Source organism: Nerophis ophidion, linkage group LG25 (genome assembly GCF_033978795.1).
Source record: "Nerophis ophidion isolate RoL-2023_Sa linkage group LG25, RoL_Noph_v1.0, whole genome shotgun sequence".
In the NCBI taxonomy this organism is placed as follows: Eukaryota; Metazoa; Chordata; class Actinopteri; order Syngnathiformes; family Syngnathidae; genus Nerophis; species Nerophis ophidion.
The window spans coordinates 31,237,569-31,262,506 of NC_084635.1; the positions used below are offsets into that span (position 1 = coordinate 31,237,569).

Genomic DNA, 24,938 nt, shown 5'->3' on the forward strand with positions numbered 1-24,938 from the left:
CACTTTTGAACCAAGTAAAACAAACACAAACATTTTGAAACAGGTATTACAAAAATACACTTTTGAACCAAGTATAACAAAAATACACTTTTGAACCAAGTATGACAAAAAAACACCTTTTTAACCAAGTATTACAAAAATACAAGTTTGAAACAAGTATTACAAATATACACTTTTTGGACCAAGTACTACAAAAATACACTTTTGAACCAAGTATTACAAAAATACAAGTTTGAACAAAGTATTACAAAAATACACATTTTGAACCAAGTATTACCAAAATAAAAAGTTTGAACCAAGTATTAAAAATATACACTTTTTGGACCAAGTATTAAAAAAATACACATTTTGAACCAAGTATTACCAAAATAAAAAGTTTGAAGCAAGTATTAAAAATATACACTTTTTGGACCAAGTATGACAAAAAAACACCTTTTGAACCAATTATTACAAAAATTAACTTTTTAACCAAGTATTACAAAAATACAAGTTTGAAACAAGTATTACAAATATACACTTTTTGGACCAAGTACTACGAAAACACACTTTTGAACCAAGTATTACAAAAATACAAGTTTGAACAAAGTATTACAAAAACACACATTTTGAACCAAGTATTACCAAAATAAAAAGTTTGAACCAAGTATTAAAAATATACACTTTTTGGACCAAGTATTACAAAAATACACATTTTGAACCAAGTATTACCAAAACAAAAAGTTTGAACCAAGTATTAAAAATATACACTTTTTTGGACCAAGTATTACAAATAAACACCTTTTGAACCAAGTATAACAAATACAAACATTTTTGACCAGGTATTACAAAAATACACTTTTTGAACCAAATATCACAAATATATGTTTTTTGAACCAAGTATTACAAAAATACACTTTTTGAACCAAGTATTATAAAAATACAATTTTAAACCAAGTATTACAAATAAACACATTTTGAACCAAGTATAACAAATACAAACATTTTTGACCGGGTATTACAAAAATACACTTTTTGAACCAAATATCACAAATATATGCTTTTTGAACCAAGTATTACAAGAATACACTTTTGAACCAAGTATTACAAATAAACACCTTTTGAACCAAGTATTACAAATACAAACATTTTGGACCAGGTATTACAAAAATACACTTTTGAACCAAGTATTATAAAAATACACTTTTGAACCAAGTATTATAAAAATACACTTTTGAACCAAGTATAACAAAATAACACCTTTTTAACCAAGTATTACAATTATACACATTTTGAACTAAATAATACAAAAATACACTTTTGAACCAAATATTACAAATAAACATTTTAGAACCAAGTATTACAAAAATAAACTTCTAAACCAAGGATTAAAAAAATACACTTTTAAACCAAGTATTACACAAATACACTTTTGAACCAATTATTACAAAAATAACTTTTTGAACCAAGTACAACGTTTGTATTACAAATATACACCTTTTGAACCAAGTATTAAAAACATAAACTTTTGAACCAAGTATTACAAAAATTTGCTTTTGAACCAAGTATTACAAAAATAAACTTTTGAACCAAATATTGTAAAAATAGACTTTTGAACCAAGTATTACAAAAATACACTTTCGAACCAAGTATAACAAAAATACACTTTCGAACCAAGTATAACAAAAATACACTTTTGAACCAAGTATTACAAAAATAAACTTTAGAACCAAGTAAAACAAACACAAACATTTTGAACCAGGTATTAAAAAAATACACTTTTGAAAGAAGTATAACAAAATAACACCTTTTGAACCAAGTATTACAATTATACACATTTTGAACTAAATAATACAAAAAAACACGTTTGAACCAAGTATTACAAAAATACAATTTTTAACCAAGTATAAAGTTTGTATTACAAATATACACCTTTTTTACTAAAATACTTATGTATTTTAGTTTACTAAAATAAACTTTTGAATCAAGTATTACAAAAATTCGCCTTTGAACCAAGTATTACAAAAATAAACTTTTGAACCAAATATTATAAAAATACACTTTTGAACCAGGTATAACAAAAATACACTTTTGAACCAAGTATAACAAAAATACACTTTTGAACCAAGTATTATAAATAAACACCTTTTGAACCAAGTATTACAAAAATAAACTTTTGAACCAAGTAAAACAAACACAAACATTTTGAAACAGGTATTACAAAAATACACTTTTGAACCAAGTATAACAAAAATACACTTTTGAACCAAGTATTACAAAAATAAACTTTTGAACCAACTATTACAAAAATACACTTTTTAACCAAGTATTACAAAAATACAAGTTTGAAACTAGTATTACAAATATACACTTTTTGGACCAAGTACTACAAAAATACACTTTTGAACCAAGTATTACAAAAATACAAGTTTGAACAAAGTATTAGAAAAATACACATTTTGAACTAAGTATTACCAAAATAAAAAGTTTGAACCAAGTATTAAAAACACACACTTTTTGGACCAAGTATCACAAAAATACACTTTTGAACCAAGTATTACAAATAAACACCGTTTGACACAGTATTACAAAAACACACATTTTAAACCAAATATTACAAAAATAAACTAACTATTCCCTTCTTTGTGATATTATCCTAATGAGCAACTTGCATTAACATGAATTAAAGCGTGTGACTTTAAAATTAATTTCCCAAATTCCCAAGGTGAGCCCACGTCACAGGCTGGAGCCTATCCCAGGTGACTTGTACAACTTTGTACATGATGGACCAGTCCAGTCCGTAGTCAAACAAACATCCGTCACCACCTTTGGACAATTTAGTGGACTGTAAACTTTCTGATTTTGTAACATCTGAGTTATTTAACAGGAAGAAGATGGAAAGCTTCCGAGGGAGATTCAAACCTGCAACCAGGTGAGATGTGCTAACTACTTGCTGTGTCAAAATCCACTATTTAATTTCCCCCCAAAACAATCTCCAGTGTTAAGAGTGTCTCCATGAATACAGGATGCATTGTTACATTAAAGTAGTCAACTATTTTCAAGGAGCTGTGTGATTATTATTTCAACTGGGGACTACGGCCTACTATAGCAATTACACAAAAGTTTTTTCAAACCACCTTCAACGTGTCCACTAATTAAATATGCTGTTAAATATGCAGAGATGAGATCTTTTGGGATACAACTCCAGCGAGTACTACAGTCTATATATTAAATATGGTGTGTGTGTGTATATATGTATATATATATATATATATATATATATATATATGTGTGTGTGTGAATGAATGTATGTATACATATAAATACATGTATGTACATACATGTGTAAATACATAAGTATATTTGTGTGTGTTCATATGTATGTACGTATGTATATATATATATATATATATATATATATAGTGGGGCAAAAAAGTATTTAGTCAGCCACCGATTGTGCAAGTTCTCCCACTTAAAATGATGACAGAGGTCTGTAATTTTCATCATAGGTACACTTCAACTGTGAGAGACAGAATGTGAAAAAAAAATCCAGGAATTCACATTGTAGGAATTTTCAAGAATTTATTTGTAAATTGTGGTGGCAAATAAGTATTTGGTCAACCATTCAAAGCTCTCACTGATGGAAGGAGGTTTTGGCTCAAAATCTCACGATACATGGCCCCATTCATTCTTTCCTTAACACGGATCAATCGTCCTGTCCCCTTAGCAGAAAAACAGCCCCAAACCATGATGTTTCCACCCCCATGCTTCACAGTAGGTATGGTGTTCTTGGGATGCAACTCAGAATTCTTCTTCCTCCAAACACGACGAGTTGAGTTTATACCAAAAAGTTCTATTCTGGTTTCATCTGACCACATGACATCCTCCCAATCCTCTGCTGTATCATCCATGTATCCTTTTTGGTATAAACTCAACTCGTCGTGTTTGGAGGAAGAAGAATACTGAGTATCATCGACTAAGGGGCCCTTAACCACTTGATGGAGCCCAAGTGCGACACTCACCACAGTTTTAAATAAACGGTTTCTGAGTTGGGATTCTTGGGGTTAAATTAAATTTTTTTTGGGGGACAAAATACGATAATAAAATAGCCGACGGAAACCAAGATGGCCGACTTCCTGTTTATTTCCAAACATGGCTTCTTGAGACTTCTACATGCGTCCTCCCATGAGAAAAGTCTTTGTCGATTTCCCCGACGATAGAAAAGGGTAATATTTTTCCTCATTTTCATTCCTCAAAAAGTCAATTTCGGGGGAACAACAACAACCCAAAAATTATTATTATAATTTTTTTTTTTTTTTGCAAGACCTAAAGAGCCTGTGAACTGAATCTGTGACGCCAGGACCGGGTTGCCTGTTGATCTTGTTTTCATTCATCTGGCAACGCTGATGGAGGGCGGCCACCTTCATCAGAGAAAAGACCCGACCGCAAAAACCAGAGAATGTAGCCGGGAGGAATCGGTTGTTGCTTTTCAGTTTGATCTTTGCGACGCTGATGATTATTTCACCGTCAGCCAGATCAGTGAGATTCTGCTCTTTCTTGCCGTCCACTGGCAAGGAAGAAGAAGAAAAACAACCTTTGGTCGTTAGAGAAAGAACAGAGACGAGGGGAAAATAAAAGACCATGTCATTCTCTCAGAAGTCCAATTTATGGGATGTTGTGTGCAAAAGTTGGAGTGCAGGAAACTGGCGTGGATGTCGGCAACAATTAGGAGAATTATTATTAGTCAAGAGGAACCCGCTTAGCACCTGAAGAAACATTTTTTTTAGCAAGGACTTAATTTGCTATTTACAAACCCTGTTTCCATATGAGTTGGGAAATTGTGTTAGATGTAAATATAAACGGAATACAATGATTTGCAAATCCTTTTCAACCCATATGTCAACAATTTAAATGTGGACTCGTCAGACCACAGAACACTTTTCCACTTTGCATCAGTCCATCTTAGATGATCTTAGTGCCCAGAGAAGCCGGCGGCGTTTCTGGATGTTGTTGATAAATGGCTTTCGCTTTGCATAGTAGAGCTTTAACGTGCACTTACAGATGTAGCGACAAGCTATATTTAGTGACAGTAGTTTTCTGAAGTGTTCCTGAGCCCATGTGGTGATATCCTTTACAGATTGATGTCGGTTTTTGATACAGTGCCGTCTGAGGGATCGAAGGTCACTGTCATTCAATGTTGGTTTCCGGCCATGCCGCTTTCGTGGAGTGATTTCTCCAGATTCTCTGAACCTTTCGATGATATTATGGACCGTAGATGTTGAAATCCCTAAATTTCTTGCAATTGCACTTTGAGAAACCTTGTTCTGAAACTGTTTGACTATTTGCTCACGCAGTTGTGGACAAAGGGGTGTACCTCGCCCCATCCTTTCTTGTGAAAGACTGAGCATTTTTTGGGAAGCTGTTTTTATACCCAATCATGGCACCCACCTGTTCCCAATTAGCCTGCACACCTGTGGGATGTTCCAAATAAGTGTTTGATGAGCATTACTCAACTTTATCAGTATTTATAGCCACCTTTCCCAACTTCTTTGTCACATGTTGCTGGCATCAAATTCTAAAGATAATGATTATTTGCGCAAAAAAAAAAAGTTTATCAGTTTGAACTTTAAATATGTTGTCTTTGTAGCATATTCAACTGAATATGGGTTGAAAATTATTTTTTTAAATAATTTTCAACCTATATGTCAACAATTTAAATGTGGACTCGTCAGACCACAGAACACTTTTCCACTTTGCATCAGTCCATCTTAGAGCCCAGAGAAGCCGGCAGCGTTTCTGGATGTTGTTGATAAATGGCTTTCGCTTTGCATAGTAGAGCTTTAACTTGCACTTACAGATGTAGCGACAAACTGTATTTAGTGACATTGTTTTTCTGAAGTGTTCCTGAGCCCATGTGGTGATATCCTTTAGAGATTGATGTCGGTTTTTGATACACTGCCATCTGAGGGATCGAAGGTCACGGTCATTCAATGTTGGTTTCCGGCCATGCCGCTTACGTGGAGTGATTTCTCCCGATTCTCTGAACCTTTTGATGATATTATGGAGCGTATATGTTTTTTTTTTTTTCAAACTGTTGAAGCAGAGCGCAAAATTCCCAAACAGACTGAATATTTTGAAGTGGGAACGCTTTTAATCCGGTGAAAAAAGCGGGAGTTGTGGAACTTTGAAGAATATCCCATTGATTTCAATGGGAATTAAAATCTAAAAAAATTGGGAATTTCGAGAAAAGCGGGAATTTTTTTGAAAATGGTAAAATTCCTGAATTAGTTGGTGTTGTAATTTTTCAAATTTTGTAGAAATGTTGAAGTAGTAACATGTTGAATATGGAATATTAATGTGAAGTAATTGGAGCCTCAAATTAGTAAATAATTCATCACAACATTGATTGTGGACATCCCTGCTCTAGATCAATCCGCCAATTATACAGTTTTATTATTATGTGAGCAATTAAACGTTTTAAAGTAAAAACAAAAACTCTGTTGCTAGAGTCAATACCGAAACATTTTCTCAATTTCATCGCTTATATTCCACTTTTTTTTTATTTTTTAAAAATGCTGCGGTCCATGGATGGCACCTGAGCCGCTCTTTGGACACACCTGGTCTAGGACTCATGTCATAGAAAAGTTTCTTAAGCGCAAAAATGATGACTAAAGTTGTGGGGATGTATTTTCACTTGCATTTTAATTGTATTGACAGTTTAGTTAAGAAATATTTTTATTATTAAATCTAAAAAAATAAAATTAAAATTACTATTGATAAATTAGTTTGTTTTAGCACAACATAAACTTATTTTTTCGGCAGTTATTTATGATGACTAAAGTTGTGGGGATGTATTTTCACTTGCATTTTAATTGTATTTACAGTTTAGTTAAGAAACATTTTGTTAAATAAAAAAACAATTACCATTATTAAATTAGTTTATTTGTTTTAGGACAACATAAAAGTATTTTTTTTCGTCAGTTATTTATGATGACTAAAGTTGTGGGGATGTATTTTCACTTGCATTTTAATTTTACTCACAGTTTAGTTAAGAAACATTTTTATTATTAAATAAACAAAAAAAACAATATTAAAGTTGTTATTTGTTTTAATACAACATAAAAGTATGTTTTCGTCAGTTATTTATGATGACTAAAGTTTTTGGGATGTATTTTCACTTGCATTTTAATTTTATTGACAGTTTAGTTAAGAAACATTTTTATTATTAAATAAAAAAACAACAAAAAACATTATTAAATTAGTTTATTTGTTTTAGATCAACATATAAAGTATTTATTCGTCAGTTATTTATGATGACTAAAGTTGTGGGGATATATTTTCACTTGCATTTTAATTGTATTTCAGTTTAGTCAAGAAACATTTTTATTATTAAATTAATAAAAAACTAAAAAAAAAGAAGAAAAAAATACTATTATTAAATTAGTTTGTTTTAGGAGAACATAAAAGTGTTTTTTTTCGTCAGTTAAGTATGATGACTTAAGTTGTGGGGATGTATTTTTACTTGCATTTTAATTTTATTGACAGTTTAGTTAAGAAACATTTTTATTATTGGAATAAAATAAAAATAAAAATAAAAAATACCATTATTAAATTAGTGTATTTGTTTTAGCACAACACATAAGTATTTTTTCGTCAGTTATTTATGATGACTAAAGTTGTGGGGATGCATTTTCACTTCCATTTTAATTGTATTTACAGTTTAGTTTAGCAAATGTTTAATATTGAAAAAAAAACATTATTATATTAGTTTATTTGTTTTAGATCAACATAAATGTATTTTTTCGTCAGTTATTTATGATGACTAAAGTTGTGGGGATGTATTTTATATTCCATTTTAATTGTATTTACAGTTTAGTTTAGCAAATGTTTAATATAAAAACAAAAACAAAAAAAAAACATTATTAAATTAGTTTTTTTGTTTTAGCACAACATAAAAGTATTTTTTTGTCAGTTATTTATGATGACTAAAGTTGTGGGGATGTATTTTCACTTGCATTTTAATTGTATTTACAGTTTAGCAAACCAGCCACAATTAAGTGTATTCCCGGGGGCAGAGCACCTGACATTGAAGCTAATCTTAGGGAGCTAACTCGCAACAGGTCTAGTAAGCACGTACGGCAGGCTAACCGCACCACTAGTTATGCGAATATAGTAATACACGTTGGCTCCAATGACGTTAGGATGAGACAATCAGAGATTACAAAGAGAAACATAGCCAGGGCTTGTAATCTCGCCAGAAAGATGTCCAGGCATCGAGTAATTGTCTCTGGCCCCCTGCCTGGGAGAGGCAATGATGAGAGATATAGCAGATTAGTCTCTCTTAACAGGTGGCTGGATAGCTTCTGCAGACAACAGGGATTTACGTTTATTGATAATTGGCCCTCTTTCTGGGGCAAACCTGGCTTGCTGAGGAGAGACGGCCTTCACCCTAACCAGGAAGGCGCTATCCTCTTGTCTCGGAACATAGACTTCGCATTGAGCCACATTTGACTAACTGCACTAGAGCAAGCCCGGTCACAGGCAATTACAGAGCCTGCTAGCCTGGGTATGGAGTCAGTTAAGTTAGAACTAGCCAGCGCCAGGCTGGATGATCCCTGTACACATAGCAATTTTCGTAGAATAATACACAACTCACAAAATGTTTTTTCTACTGTGTCTATGACTTCGTCAGAGTTAGACATGCGTTCTACTGAGGTGGCAAATTATGATGCGTTCAGTTTATCGCAGCGCCAAGTAGACAATCTGAAAATTCCCGTCATATCAATTCCTAGATATGGTCGTAATTATTTGAAGTACACTGCGCATAATAAACGCAACATTATTAATATTGCTACTACGGATAATTTTATCAACAACTCCTTAAAACAGCCCACTACCTATAATATGGGCTTTCTAAACATCAGATCTTTGTCTCCCAAAACGTTATTAGTCAATGAGGTCATTAGAGACAACAACCTTAACGTCATCGGTCTTAGCGAAACCTGGCTTAAACCAGACGACTTTTTTGCGATAAATGAGGCATCCCCTCCTAACTATACGAATGCGCATATTGCCCGTCACCTCAAAAGGGGAGGGGGTGTCGCACTAATATACAACGAAAACTTTAACTTTAGTCCTAACTTAAATAATAAATATAAATCGTTTGAGGTGCTTTCTATGAAGTCTGCCACACCTCTGCCTCTGTGCCTGGCCGTTATCTACCGCCCCCCAGGGCCCTATTCGGACTTTATTAGTGAATTCTCAGAGTTTGTTGCTGATCTAGTGACGCACGCCGATAATATAATTATAATGGGGGACTTTAATATCCATATGAATACCCCATTGGACCCACCGTGCGTGGCGCTCCAGACTATAATTGATAGCTGTGGTCTTACACAAATAATAAATGAACCGACGCATCGCAGCGGTAATACGATAGACCTAGTGCTTGTCAGAGGTATCCCCGTCTCCAAAGTTATGATACTCCCGTATACTAAAGTAATGTCCGATCATTACCTTATAAAATTCGAAGTTCAGACTCATGTTCGGCAAGCTAATAATAATAATAACTGCTATAGCAGCCGCAACATTAATGCTGCCACAACGACGACTCTTGCGGACCTACTGCCCTCGGTAATGGCACCGTTCCCAAAGTATGTGGGCTCTATTGATAACCTCACTAACAACTTTAACAACGCCCTGCGCGAAACCATTGATAGTATAGCACCGCTGAAGTTAAAAAAGGCTCCAAAAAGGCGTACGCCATGGTTTACTGAAGAAACTAGAGCTCAGAAATTATTATGTAGAAAGCTGGAACGCAAATGGCGCACGACTAAACTTGAGGTGCACCATCAAGCATGGAGTGATAGTTTAATAACTTATAAACGCATGCTTACCTTAGCTAAAACTAATTATTACTCAAATCTCATCCGCATTAATAAAAACGATCCAAAATTTTTGTTTAGTACAGTAGCATCGCTAACCCAACAAGGGACTCCTTCCAGAAGCTCCACCCATTCGGCAGATGACTTTATGAAGTTCTTTAATAAGAAAATTGAACTTAGTAGAAAGGAGATTAAAGACAATGCGTCCCAGCTACAACGGGGTTATAGTAACACAGATACGATTGTATATACTGCAAATATCCAAAATAGTTTCTCTCGTTTTGATGAAATAACATTAGAAGGATTGTTACAACGTGTAAATGGAATAAAACAAACAACATGTTTACTTGACCCACTTCCTGGGAAACTTATCAAGGAGCTTTTTGTATTATTAGGTCCATCAGTGCTAAATATTATAAACTTATCACTTTCCTCGGGCACTGTTCCCGTTGCATTCAAAAAAGCGGTTATTCATCCTCTCCTTAAAAGACCTAACCTCGATCCAGACCTCATGGTAAACTACCGACCGGTGTCTCACCTTCCCTTTATTTCGAAAATCCTCGAAAAAATTGTTGCAGAGCAGCTAAATGAGCACTTAGCGTTTAACAATCTATGTGAAACCTTTCAATCCGGTTTCAGGGCAAATCACTCGACTGAGACAGCCCTCGCAAAACTGACTAATGATCTATTGCTAACGATGGATTCTGATGCGTCATCTATGTTGCTGCTCCTCGATCTTAGCGCTGCTTTCGATACCGTCGATCATAATATTTTATTAGAGCGTATCAAAATACGAATTGGTATTTCGGACTCAGCCCTGTCATGGTTTAACTCTTATCTTACTGATAGGATGCAGTGCGTCTCCTATAACAGTGTGACCTCGGACTATGTTAAGGTAACGTGTGGAGTTCCCCAGGGTTCGGTCCTTGGCCCTGTACTCTTCAGCATCTACATGCTGCCGCTAGGTGACGTCATACGCAAATACGGTATTAGCTTTCACTGTTATGCTGATGACACCCAACTTTATATGCCCCTAAAGCTGACCAACACGCCGGACTGTAGTCAGTTGGAAGCGTGTCTTAATGAAATTAAACAATGGATGTCCGCTAACTTTTTGCAACTTAATGCCAAAAAAACGGAAATGCTGATTATCGGTCCTGCTAGACACCGACCTCTATTTAATAATACAACTTTAACATTTGACAACCAAATAATAAAACAAGGTGACTCTGTAAAAAATCTGGGTATTATCTTCGACCCAACTCTCTCCTTTGAGTCACACATTAAAAGCGTTACTAAAACGGCCTTCTTTCATCTCCGTAATATCGCTAAAATTCGCTCCATTTTGTCCACTAAAGACGCCGAGATCATTATCCATGCGTTTGTTACGTCTCGTCTCGATTACTGTAACGTATTATTTTCGGGTCTCCCCATGTCTAGCATTAAAAGATTACAGTTGGTACAAAATGCGGCTGCTAGACTTTTGACAAGAACAAGAAAGTTTGATCATATTACGCCTGTACTGGCTCACCTGCACTGGCTTCCTTTGCACTTAAGATGTGACTTTAAGGTTTTACTACTTACGTATAAAATACTACACGGTCTAGCTCCAGCCTATCTTGCCGATTGTATTGTACCGTATGTCCCGGCAAGAAATCTGCGTTCAAAAGACTCCGGCTTATTAGTGATTCCTAGAGCTCAAAAAAAGTCTGCGGGCTATAGAGCGTTTTCCGTTCGGGCTCCAGTACTCTGGAATGCCCAGTTCGAGATGCCACCTCAGTAGAAGCATTTAAGTCTCATCTTAAAACTCATCTGTATACTCTAGCCTTTAAATAGACCTCCTTTTTAGACCAGTTGATCTGCCGCTTCTTTTCTTTCTCCTATGTCCCCCCCCTCCCTTGTGGAGGGGGTCCGGTCCGATGACCATGGATGAAGTACTGACTGTCCAGAGTCGAGACCCAGGATGGACCGCTCGTCGGGACCCAGGATGGACCGCTCGCCTATATCGGTTGGGGACATCTCTACGCTGCTGATCCGCTTGAGATGGTTTCCTGTGGACGGGACTCTCACTGCTGTCTTGGAGCCACTATGGATTGAACTTTCACAGTATCATGTTAGACCCGCTCGACATCCATTGCTTTCGGTCCCCTAGAGGGGGGGGGGGGTTGCCCACATCTGAGGTCCTCTCCAAGGTTTCTCATAGTCAGCATTGTCGCTGGCGTCCCACTGGATGTGAATTCTCCCTGCCCACTGGGTGTGAGTTTTCCTTGCCCTTTTGTGGGTTCTTCCGAGGATGTTGTAGTCGTAATGATTTGTGCAGTCCTTTGAGACATTTGTGATTTGGGGCTATATACATAAACATTGATTGATTGATTGATTGATTTAGTTGAGAAACATTTTAATATTAAATAAAAAATAAATAAATGATACCATTATTAATTGTGTTTATTTGTTTTAGCACAGCACAAATGTATTTTTTCGTCAGTTATTTAGGATGACTAAAGTTGTGGTGGTGTATTTTCACATGCATTTTGATTGAAATTGACAGATTAGTTGAGAAACATTTTTATAGTTGAGTTAAAAAAATAATAATAAAAATAAAAAACAAAAATTACCATTATTAAATATTTTTTTTGTTTTAGCACAACATAAAAGTATTTTTGTCGTCAGTTATTTATGATGACTAAAGTTTTTGGGATGTATTTTCACTTGCATTTTAATTGTATTGACAGTTTAGTTAAACATTTTTATTATTAAATTTTAAAAAATACCATTATTGAATTAGTTTATTTGTTTTAGCACAACATAAAAGTATTTATTCGTCAGTTATTTATGATGACTAAAGTTTTTGGGATGTATTTTTACTTGCATTTTAATTGTATTTACAGTCTAGTTAAGAAACAGTTTTACTATTAAATTTTAGAAAATATACCATTATCAAATTAGTTTATTTGTTTTAGCACAACATAAAAGTATTTTTTCGTCAGTTATTTATGATGACTAAAGTTTTTGGGATGTATTTTTACTTGCATTTTAATTGTATTTACAGTTTAGTTAAGAAACAGTTTTACTATTAAATAAAAAAAAAACTTTATTAAATCAGTTTATTTGTTTTAGCACGACATAAAAGTATTTTTTCGTCAGTTATTTACGATGACTGAAGTTTTTGGGATGTATTTTTACTTGCATTTTAATTGTATTTACAGTTTAGTTAAGAAACAGTTTTACTATTAAATCTAAAAAAAAAAATACCATTATTAAATTAGTTTATTTGTTTTAGCACATCATAAAAGTATTTTTTCGTCAGTAATTTATGATGACTAAAGTTGTGTATATGTATTTTTACTTGCATTTTAATTGTATTTACAGTTTAGTTAAGAAACAGTTTTACTATTAAATTTAGAAAAAATACCATTATTAAATTAGTTTATTTGTTTTAGCACAACATAAAAGTATTTTTTCGTCAGTTATTTATGATGACTAAAGTTGTGGAGATGTATTTTTACTTGCATTTTAATTGTATTTACAGTTTAGTTAAGAAACAGTTTTACTATTAAATTTAGAAAAAATACCATTATTAAATTAGTTTATTTGTTTCAGCACAACATAAAAGTATTTTTTCGTCAGTTATTTATGATGACTAAAGTTTTTGGATGTATTTTTACTTGCATTTTAATTGTATTTACAGTTTAGTTAAGAAACATTTTTACTATTGAATTAAAAAAAAAAACATTATTAAATTTGTTTATTTGTTTTAGCACAACATAACAGTATTTTTTCGTCAGTTATTTATGATGACTAAAGTTTTTGGGATTTATTTTTACTTGCATTTTAAATGTATTTACAGTTTAGTTAAGAAACATTTTTACTATTAAATTTAAAAAAATACCATAGTTAAATAATTTATTTGTTTTAGCACAACATAAAAGTATTTTTTCGTCAGTTATTTATGATGACTGAAGTTTTTGGGATGTATCTTTACTTGCATTTTAATTGTATTTACAGTTTAGTTAAGAAACAGTTTTACTATTAAATTTAGAAAAAATACCATTATTAAATTAGTTTATTTGTTTTAGCACCAAATAAAAGTATTTTTTCGTCAGTTATTTATGATGACTAAAGTTTTTGGGATGTATTTTTACTTGCATTTTAATTGTATTTACAGTTTAGTTAAGACATTTGTTTCTATTAAATAAAAAAAACAAAACATTATTAAATAAGTTCATTTGTTTTAGCACAACATAAAAGTATTTTTTCGTCAGTTATTTATGATGACTAAAGTTGTGGAGATGTATTTTTACTTGCATTTTAATTGTATTTACAGTTTAGTTAAGAAACAGTTTTACTATTACATTTAGAAAAAATACCATTATTAAATTAGTTTATTTGTTTTAGCACCAAATAAAATTATATTTTCGTCAGTTATTTATGATGACTAAAGTTTTTGGGATGTATTTTTACTTGCATTTTAATTGTATTTACAGTTTAGTTAAGAAACAGTTTTACTATTAAATTTTAGAAAATATACCATTATCAAATTAGTTTATTTGTTTTAGCACAACATAAAAGTATTTTTTCATCAGTTATTTATGATGAGTAAAGTTTTTGGGATGTATTTTTACTTGCATTTTAATTGTATTTACAGTTTAGTTAAGAAACAGTTTTACTATTAAATTTAGAAAAAATACCATTATTAAATTTGTTTATTCGTTTTAGCAGAACATAAAGTATTTTTTCGTCAGTTATTTATGATGACTAAAGTTTTTGGGATGTATTTTTACTTGCATTTTAATTGTATTTACAGTTTAGTTAAGAAACAGTTTTACTATTACATTTAGAAAAAATACCATTATTAAATTAGTTTATTTGTTTTAGCACCAAATAAAATTATATTTTCGTCAGTTATTTATGATGACTAAAGTTTTTGGGATGTATTTTTACTTGCATTTTAATTGTATTTACAGTTTAGTTAGGAAACATTTTTACTATTAAATAAAAAAAAAAACATTACTAAATTAGTTTATTTGTTTAAGCAAAACATAAAAGTATTTTTTCGTCAGTTATTTATGATGACTAAAGTTTTTGGGATGTATTTTTACTTGCATTTTAAATGTATTTACAGTTTAGTTAAGAAACATTTTTACTATTAAATTTAAAAAAATACCATAATTAAATAATTTATTTGTTTTAGCACAACATGAAAGTATTTTTTCGTCAGTTATTTATGACTAAAGTTGTGGAGATGTAGTTTTACTTGCATTTTAATTGTATTTACAGTTTAGTTAGGAAACATTTTTACTATTAAATAAAAAAAAAAACATTATTAAATTAGTTTATTTGTTTTAGCACAACATAACAGTATTTTTTCGTCAGTTATTTTTGATGACTAAAGTTTTTGGGATGTATTTTTACTTGCATTTTAAATGTATTTACAGTTCAGTTAAGAAACATTTTTACTATTAAATTAAAAAAAAATACCATAATTAAATAATTTATTTGTTTTAGCACAACATGAAAGTATTTTTTCGTCAGTTATTTATGTTTATGTGTTAAATAATACATTTTAGTGACAAACACACGGTTTCATATCATTTAAGAAGGTTAGATATAAGTTTTGAAGATGACTAAGACTAAGACCACTAGTTTAGTGTTGATATTTGAGTGGGCCCCGGGGCCCTCTGTTGTGAACTCTTGGTAAGGTCAAAAAGGTTAAGAAACCCTGTTTTAGAGTTCAAACCCCAAAAAATCCGGCTAAGGGGTCCCGGGGACATTTCTGTAGGCGAACGTGTTAATTTCCACGAGGCAGTGTCAAAACCGTCGCCGTGGGCAGAAACGATGACGAGCGTTGCCGTGACGATTTTGGCCATTTGACCCGACGTGACAACCTGCTGCCGAGCGAACGTTGATGGGAATAATTGCCGATTCCGGCTCGTCGTCATGTGATGCGTAAAAAAGTCATTTGAATGATTGCTGGCGCTGGTAGCGTGGTGACTTCCCAGCCTCGTCAATCCTTCTGACAGCGCCTGCAGCTTCTCGGCCGCTCACAACAAGCCAAACACACTCCCGTCTTACGGAAAGGAAGAAAACCGGTTCAAATGATGAAGAAATGCTGAAACGTTGCTTAATTGCAACTTTGCACAAGCAAAAAGATTAGTCCGAGATATTAGTTTGTAACACAAACATGATTTGTTAGGGTTTATTTGCTCCACTTATTCGCCATTTTTTATATATTTTGTTCAAATAAGTCACATATTTGGGATTCCAAGTAATATTGTCCTGTAGCGATTTTTATCCGATACGATATCAGTGGGAGTCGTAGTTGAGATGGGACTTTAGTGAACGAATTGAATCTTTTGACGACTCACAATTGTGAGACGTTTTTTTTTTTTTTTTTATACGCACGTGTCAAATTAGCGTCGGCAATGTCCCGCTTTGCACGTGCTACCCGACTGGCACCTGGACTAGGAAAGGAGTCAGTAGCATTTGGATCACGTATTTTTTTTAAATAAAAAAAAATAAATATTTTTTACCTATAAAAACATGTTTTAAATTATTATTTTAAATTGTATTTATCTTTTAAATATATTTATTTATATTCAGATCCACTGCTTGGGCTGAAAATGCCAAAGTGTAGTAGTTTTGACATTTTTTTTTTTTTAAATAAAAATATACTTTTTTTACATATGTATTTTAAATTGTATCTATTATTTAATATTATTTTTTTTTAGATTTACTTTTGGGATTCGTTATGCTTAAGTGTAGTAGTTAAAGCTTCTTTTTTTAAAATAAAAAAACATTTGTGTTTACATATAAAACATGCATTTTAAATTTGTATTTTTTAAATTCAGATTAACTTTTGGGTTTATTATGCTATAGTGTAGTAGTTTTAGTTTAAAAAATATATATATACTTTTACATATAAAAACACATATTTGAAATTGCATTTTTATTTTTATTCAATGTATTTATATTCAAATGTACTTTTTGGGTTCAGTATGCTTAAGTGTAGTAGTTAAAGCTTTTTTTTTTTAAAAACAAACAAAAAACAAATATATATTTGTTTACATATAAAGCATGTATTTTAAATTGTACTTATTTTCAGATTTAATTTTAGTGTTCATTATGCTAAAGTGTAATAGTTTTAGTTTTTTTTTTTAATAAATAAAAAAGTTTATTTATGTAAAACACGAATTTTAAATTATTATTTTAAATTGTATTTTATTTTTATTTGTCTATATTCAGATTTGCTCTTGGGTTTCGTTTTGCCAAAGTGTAATAATTTTAGCTTTGAAAAAATGCCATAAAATAAATACACATTTTTTTACATGTAAAAACATCTCTTAAATAATTATTCCAATTTTTTTTATTTTTACTCAGACGTACTTTATTTCATTCTTCTAAAGGGTAGTAGTTCAAGCGTACAAACATGGTCGTACCATTTTCTACTCACATTTTAATCAGTTTTATTGCCACTATATTTATACTTTTATAGCCATAATTGCATTTCATTCTTATTCGTATTTCTTCACATTGTTAAAATGCAACACATTTGCCTTATGGAATATTTACAATGAAAACAACAAACAAATATGATTACAGACAATAATTCAGAATAATTACCACCAGTAAAGTAATATCATCATCTACATTTTATTGTATAAATAATACTAATGATTGTTTTTTTTGATTAAAAAAAAAGCATACTTTTATTTAGTAGTGTGATGTAAGAAAAACTTTCATAAAGTGAAAAACATTAAGCTTATAATGTCTTTAAGTTGAAGTTGAGTGGCATTTTGTTGTTTTTGACACCTAGTGGCCACAATAATTCCTGAAGTTAAGCTCCTGACGCAATAAGTTAATAATAATAATAGATTTTATTTGTAAAAAGCACTTTAAGTTGAGCAAACAACCTCAAAGTGCCACAGTGAAAAAGAAAAAAATAGTAATAATAAAAATAAATGAAATATAAAACTAGAAACAGCCCGATAGCTACAACCAGCATGCATGTCTATAGAAAGGCTTTTAAAAAAAAAAAAAAAAAGATGGGGTTTTAAGCCTTTTTAAAAAGCATTCACAGTCTGAGGTGCCCTCAGGTGGTCAGGCAGAGCATTCCACAGACTGGGAGCAGCGGAGCAGAAAGCCCGGTCTCCCATTGTTCGAAGCTTTGTCCGTGGAGGTTGGAGGAGGTTAGCCTGTGTGGAGCGGAGGTGTCGTGTGGAGGATTTGGGGGTGAGTAGTTCTTTGAGGTAGAGGGGGGCATTTCCAGGGAGCACTGGTGGGTTGGTAGGGAGATTTTGAAGTCAATCCTGAATGGAACAGGAAGCCAGTGAAGGGATTTGAGAGTCGGTGTGATGTGGTCATGTTTCCGCACTCTCATAAGTTGAATGATGCGGACACGTTTGTTACTGGATCCTTTTTCCTAAAATGCATATCACGCACTGTTTGAAGCCCCCAGTCATACTTTTATAGTAATAAGAAGTTATTAAACCAAACTTTACTCTAAAATAGTCAACTTTCACACTAAGAGAAGATGTTGGGATTTTTTTTTTTTTTAAACTAATCTACTTTCTGCAGCTTTTGACTTTTTTTTTTATACTATCTTCACCCCTCAGGTAGCTGGCATCCCCTGCATATTTATTTTTTTAAATATTCAGAAAATCCTCTCACATTAAGAGTGAGACGGCAGAAGGAGGCCCGGGGAGCTCATAAAGTGAGCAGAAATATGACAAAAACTTTTGTTGGTTTACTGGAGAGAAAAAAAGGGTTCCTGCCGACGAGCAAAGTGAGGGAAGAGCAGCACTTTTTCAATAAAACATGTCACTTCAGGGTTTGTGAGGACTCAGGGGAAGAAAAAAAAAAATCATAAATTGAGAAAATGTTAAAATAAAAAGCCAAAGTAAAGATGTATTTTTTTTTTACATATAATATATAAACCAAAAAATTACACTACTCGTATTAAGACAAAACAGCATGAGTTAACTTCTTATAATTTGTTTAATATAAGCTGCAGCAACCCACCGCCACCTCAAAAGGGACAAGCGGTATACACATATACATATAAATATACACATTTATTTATTTATTAAAAAAACATATTAAAAAAAACATACAAAAATCAAACAGAACTACAAAAAAAAATAACCAAAGTAAATTTCTATTTTTTCTTACATTTAATACATATATAAAAATAAAAATCACACTTCTACGATAAGGGGGGGGGGGGGGGGGGAAACACTAGTAAACTTGTAATAGTTATTTTATTGTTGTATTAAATATATAAAAAATATAAAAAAATAAATAAAAATCACACACATTTAGAAAAATAAGCCCAAGTACCCAAGTAAACTTCATTTAAAAAAAATAATGATGTACTAATTTAAAAGAATACCCTTTATTAGAACAAAAAGCACAAGCGAACTTCCAATTGGTGTTTTATTAAATATATTAAAATACATTTAAAAAAAATCCCAAACACAATTAGACAAAAAAAGCCAAAGTAAACTTTTAGGACTAGGACAAAAAAAAACACTAATAAACTTTTAATAGTTATTTGATTAAATAATTTAAAAAAAATCCCTCACACACACACAAAAAAAGCCAAAGTAAACATTTATTATTTTTTATTTAAATATTGAAGATATTTAAAGAAAAATACACTTCTAGGATTAGGACGAAACACACTAGTAAGCATTTAATAGTTATTTTATTATTGTATTGAATATATATATATAGACCTGCGGTGAGGTGGCGACTTGTCCAGGGTGTACACACCTTCCGCCCGATTGTAGCTGAGGTAGGCGCCAGCGCCCCCCGCGGCCCCAAAAGAGAATAAGCGGTAGGAAATGGATGGATGGATGAAAATAAAAATCACACTTCTACGATAAGGGGAGAAAAAAAACACTAGTAAACTTGTAATAGTTATTTTATTGTTGTATTAAATATATAAAAAAATAAATAAAAATCACACACATTTAGAAAAATAAGCCCAAGTACCCAAGTAAACTTCATTAAAAAAAATAATGATGTACTAATTTAAAAGAATACCCTTTATTAGAACAAAAAGCACAAGTAAACTTCCAATTGTTGTTTTATTAAATATATTAAAATACATTTAAAAAAAAAATCCCAAACACAATTAGACAAAAAAAAGCCAAAGTAAACTTTTAGGATTAGGACAAAAAAAAACACTAATAAACTTTTAATAGTTATTTGATTAGATAATTTAAAAAAAATCCCTCACACACACACAAAAAAAAGCCAAAGTAAACATTTATTATTTTTTATTTAAATATTGAAGATATATAAAAAAAAATACACTTCTAGGATTAGGACGAAACACACCAGTAAGCATTTAATAGTTATTTTATTATTGTATTAAATATATATATATAGCCCTCCGGTGAGATGGCGACTTGTCCAGGGTATACCCCACCTTCCGCCCGAATGCAGCTGAGATAGGCTCCAGCACCCAACCCCAAAAGGGACAAGCGGTAAGAAATGGATGGATACACACACACAAATATATATACATATATATACATACAAACATACATATATATATATATATATATATATAGAAATATAAACATACATATATACACATACATATATATATATACATACATATATATATAGACATACATAAATACATATACACATACATACATACATTTATATACATACATATACATATATAAATATATACATACATATATACAAATATATATATACATATATATACATACATATACATATATAAATATATACATACATATATATATAAATATATACATATATATATATATATATATAAATATATATATACATATATATATATACATAAATATATATATACATACATACATACATACATATATATATATATATATATATATATATATATATATATATATATATTAGGGAAAAAAAGCCCAAGCATTTTTTAAATTTGTATATTTAGTGTATTAACTTAAAATAATACACTTATAGGATTAGGACAAAACACACTGGTGAACTTATAATAGTTGTTTTATTAAATATTAAAAAAAAAAAAAAATTACACACAAATGGTTAGTAAAAAAAGAGCCAAAATATGTTTTAAATTATATATATATATATATATATATATATATATATATATATATATATATATATATGTATATATATATATATATATATATATATATATATATGTATATGTACATATCAATCAATCACCCAAGGTTTATTTGTATTTATTATCTGTCACAATGGTGCAACACACCCTTTAGGGGACAAATAGTTGGAAAACAAGTCAAACCACATAAATTAAAACAGTTTAAAAACCTTCATGGCAACTGTTGATTAAAAGCCAGTTTAAAGAAGTATGTTTTTAGTGGAGATTTAAAAGCTTCTAGTGCTTGTGGAGGAGAATCTAAAACCTTTTCCATTCTTGCTTGATGTACAGCTTAAGTTGGGCTATTTTAGTCTTCATAATGCACTACACAGGTCTGGACTACAGGCAGGCCAGTCTAGTACCCGCACACTTTTACTACGAAGCCACGCTGTTAGAACACGTGCAGAACGTGGCTTGGCATCGTCTTGCTGAAATAAGCAGGGGCGTCCATGATAACGTTGCTTAGATGGCAACATATGTTGTTCCAAAACCTGTATGTACCTTTCAGCATGAATGGTGCCTTCACAGATGTGTAAGTTAGAAATGCCTTGGCCACTAATGCACCCCCATACATCACAGATGCTGGATTTTACACTTTGCGCCTACAACAATCCAGATGGTTCTTTACCTCTTTGGAACCGGAGGACACGACGTCCACAGTTTCCAAAAAACTATTTGAAATGTAGACTCGTCAGACCACAGAACACTTTTCCACTTTGCATCAGTCTATCTGAGATGAGCTCGGGCTCAGCTCTGGGTGTTGTTGATAAATGGCTTTGGCTTTGCATAGTAGAGTTTTAACTTGCACTTACAGACGCAGCGACCGACTGTAGTTTTTTGAAGTGTTCCTGAGCCAATGTGGTGATAAAGAAATAGGACAATAATAAAAAAAATGTTGTCATTAACCAACTATTTTATTGCAAGAGCGGATATAAAAGCGGCGATTGGAGGACAAACGACAGGAATAAGAACTCAAAAAACAAACAAATCAAAATGAAAGTCACATTCGTATTTTTTTTGTGAACCTTCGATGATTTTTTTAAGACAAAATGATTGTTTCGGTGTAAAAGTTTCCTTTTACCACACTTTGACATAAACATTTATTAACATCCCTTTTAAGTCCCCGTTTGGGAAAATATAAGACAATATAAAGGATTTTAATGTTAAAGTTAAAGGAGACTATGAAATACTTTTTAATGAGAAATAAGCTTAGTTAGCAGAAAGCTCATGTATTACGAACACTTTGTTGTGTTTGTGGAGATGAACACATGAATAATGAACACATGAATAATGAACACATGAATAATGAACACATGAATATGTTGCATGGCTTCTATCCTTGGCAAAGCAAGTTTGGATAAATAACAGATAAACACAATAAAAGTAAGAAAGTGCTGACTAATCATACATCAGATTTAAATATTAAATAGGAGCGTCGGAATGTTCAAATTGTGATTCTTGGTCACAAAGATTCTGAATCCAATCTGAATCGAAGATAAGATGGAGTTGTTGAATTTAATGTAAGTATATAATATAAACTTTAGACTTGTGTGTTCCCTACAAGGACCTGACTTTAGACTTGTGTGTTCCCGACCAGGACCTGATTTTAGACTTGTGTGTTCCCGACCAGGACCTGATTTTAGACTTGTGTGTTCCCTACAAGGACCTGACTTTAGACTTGTGTGTTCCCTACAAGGACCTGACTTTAGACTTGTGTGTTCCCTACCAGGACCTGACTTTAGACTTGTGTGTTCCCTACCAGGACCTGACTTTAGATTTGTGTGTTCCCGACCAGGACCTGACTTTAGACTTGTGTGTTCCCTACAAGGACCTGACTTTAGACTTGTGTGTTTCCTACCAGGACCTGACTTTAGACTTGTGTGTTCCCTACAAGGACCTGACTTTAGACTTGTGTGTTTCCTACCAGGACCTGACTTTAGACTTGTGTGTTTCCTACAAGGACCTGACTTTAGACTTGTGTGTTTCCTACGAGGACCTGACTTTAGACCTGTGTGTTCCCTATAAGGACCTGACTTTAGACTTGTGTGTTCCCGACCAGGACCTGATTTTAGACTTGTGTGTTCCCTACCAGGACCTGACTTTAGACTTGTGTGTTTCCTACCAGGACCTGATTTTAGACTTGTGTGTTCCCTACAAGGACCTGACTTTAGACTTCTGTGTTCCCTACAAGGACCTGACTTTAGACTTGTGTGTTCCCTACAAGGACCTGACTTTAGACTTGTGTGTTTCCTACAAAGACCTGACTTTAGACTTGTGTGTTTCCTACAAAGACCTGACTTTAGACTTGTATGTTCCCTACCAGGACCTGACTTTAGACTTGTGTGTTCCCTACAAGGACCTGACTTTAGACTTGTATGTTCCCTACAAGGACCTGACTTTAGACGTGTGTGTTCCCTACAAGGACCTGACTTTAGACTTGTATGTTCCCTACAAGGACCTGACTTTAGACTTGTGTGTTCCCTACAAGGACCTGACTTTAGACTTGTATGTTCCCTACAAGGACCTGACTTTAGACTTGTATGTTCCCTACAAGGACCTGACTTTAGACGTGTGTGTTCCCCTACAAAGACCTGACTTTAGACTTGTGTGTTCCCTACAAGGACCTGACTTTAGACTTGTGTGTTCCTTACTAGGACCTGACTTTAGACTTGTGTGTTCCTTACTAGGACCTGACTTTAGACTTGTGTGTTTCCTACAAAGACCTGACTTTAGACTTGTGTGTTTCCTACAAAGACCTGACTTTAGACTTGTATGTTCCCTACCAGGACCTGACTTTAGACTTGTGTGTTCCCGACCAGGACCTGACTTTAGACTTGTGTGTTCCCTACAAGGACCTGACTTTAGACTTGTGTGTTTCCTACCAGGACCTGACTTTAGACTTGTGTGTTCCTTACAAGGACCTGACTTTAGACTCGTGTGTTCCTTACTAGGACCTGACTTTAGACTTGTGTGTTCCCTACAAGGACCTGACTTTAGACTTGTGTGTTTCCTACGAGGACCTGGCTTTAGACTTGTGAGTTCCCTACAAGGACTTGAGTTTAGCCAGCAGAGTTTCCAAGTCAGACTCCTTACCAGGAGACCCACGGACCCCTGCTGAGACCTTTGGACACGCCACATGGTCTCCTTCCTCTCCATCATCCATCCCTGCAAGCCCAGCCACGTCTTTCTCCCCTCCTGCCGTCTTTGTGCACCTGCCTGTGACTCCGCCTCCTGAGGCCGCCGGGCCGCCAGACCCCTTGGTGGGCGGGGCCTTCGCCCCCGTCGGGCAGGCGGCGACGTCGCGACGAGAGCGAGACCTCTGCACAGGGGCCGTCTTGTTTTCTGCCAGGAAGAAGACACACAAAGTGGTGAGCGTGTTTGTGCGCCTGAGTGACGGGGAATTGTGTAACGCACGCCAGCAGAGGAGCGCCCTGAAGTTATAAGCAACAGGAAGTTACAAGCAGACATGATGGAGGTGAAATGTTGCACATGATGGAGGGACGTCAGTCGCAGCAGAGACAAGAAGCAAGGAGTGAAATCTTGCACATGATGGAGGGACGTCAGTCGCAGCAGAGACAAGAAGCAAGAAGTGAAATGTTGCACATGATGGAGGAACGTCAGTCGCAGCAGAGACAAGAAGCAAGGAGTGAAATGTTGCACATGATGGAGGGACGTCAGTCACAGCAGAGACAAGAAGCAAGAAGTAAAATGTTGCACATGATGGAGGAATGTCAGTCGCAGCAGAGACAAGAAGCAAGAAGTGAAATGTTGCACATGATGGAGGAACGTCAGTCGCAGCAGAGATAAGAAGCAAGAAGTAAAATGTTGCACATGATGGAGGGACGTCAGTCGCAGCAGAGACAAGAAGCAAAAAGTGAAATGTTGCAAATGTGAAAGTAAACTGACTTGATTTACACTTTCAC

At 33.3% G+C, this 24,938-nt stretch overlaps 1 protein-coding gene across 1 annotated transcript in view; it reads right to left on the reverse strand.

The window, feature by feature from the left end:
- Positions 1-21,899: 21,899 nt before the first annotated feature.
- The window catches only part of LOC133542850 (protein diaphanous homolog 3-like), a 359,695-nt gene continuing 356,656 nt past the window's right edge, over positions 21,900-24,938 (reverse strand). The window contains exon 31 of the mRNA XM_061887061.1: positions 21,900-24,357. Coding sequence (XP_061743045.1) covers positions 24,059-24,357 — 299 coding nt within the window. The 3' untranslated portion in view covers positions 21,900-24,058. The remainder of the gene's footprint in view (positions 24,358-24,938) is intronic.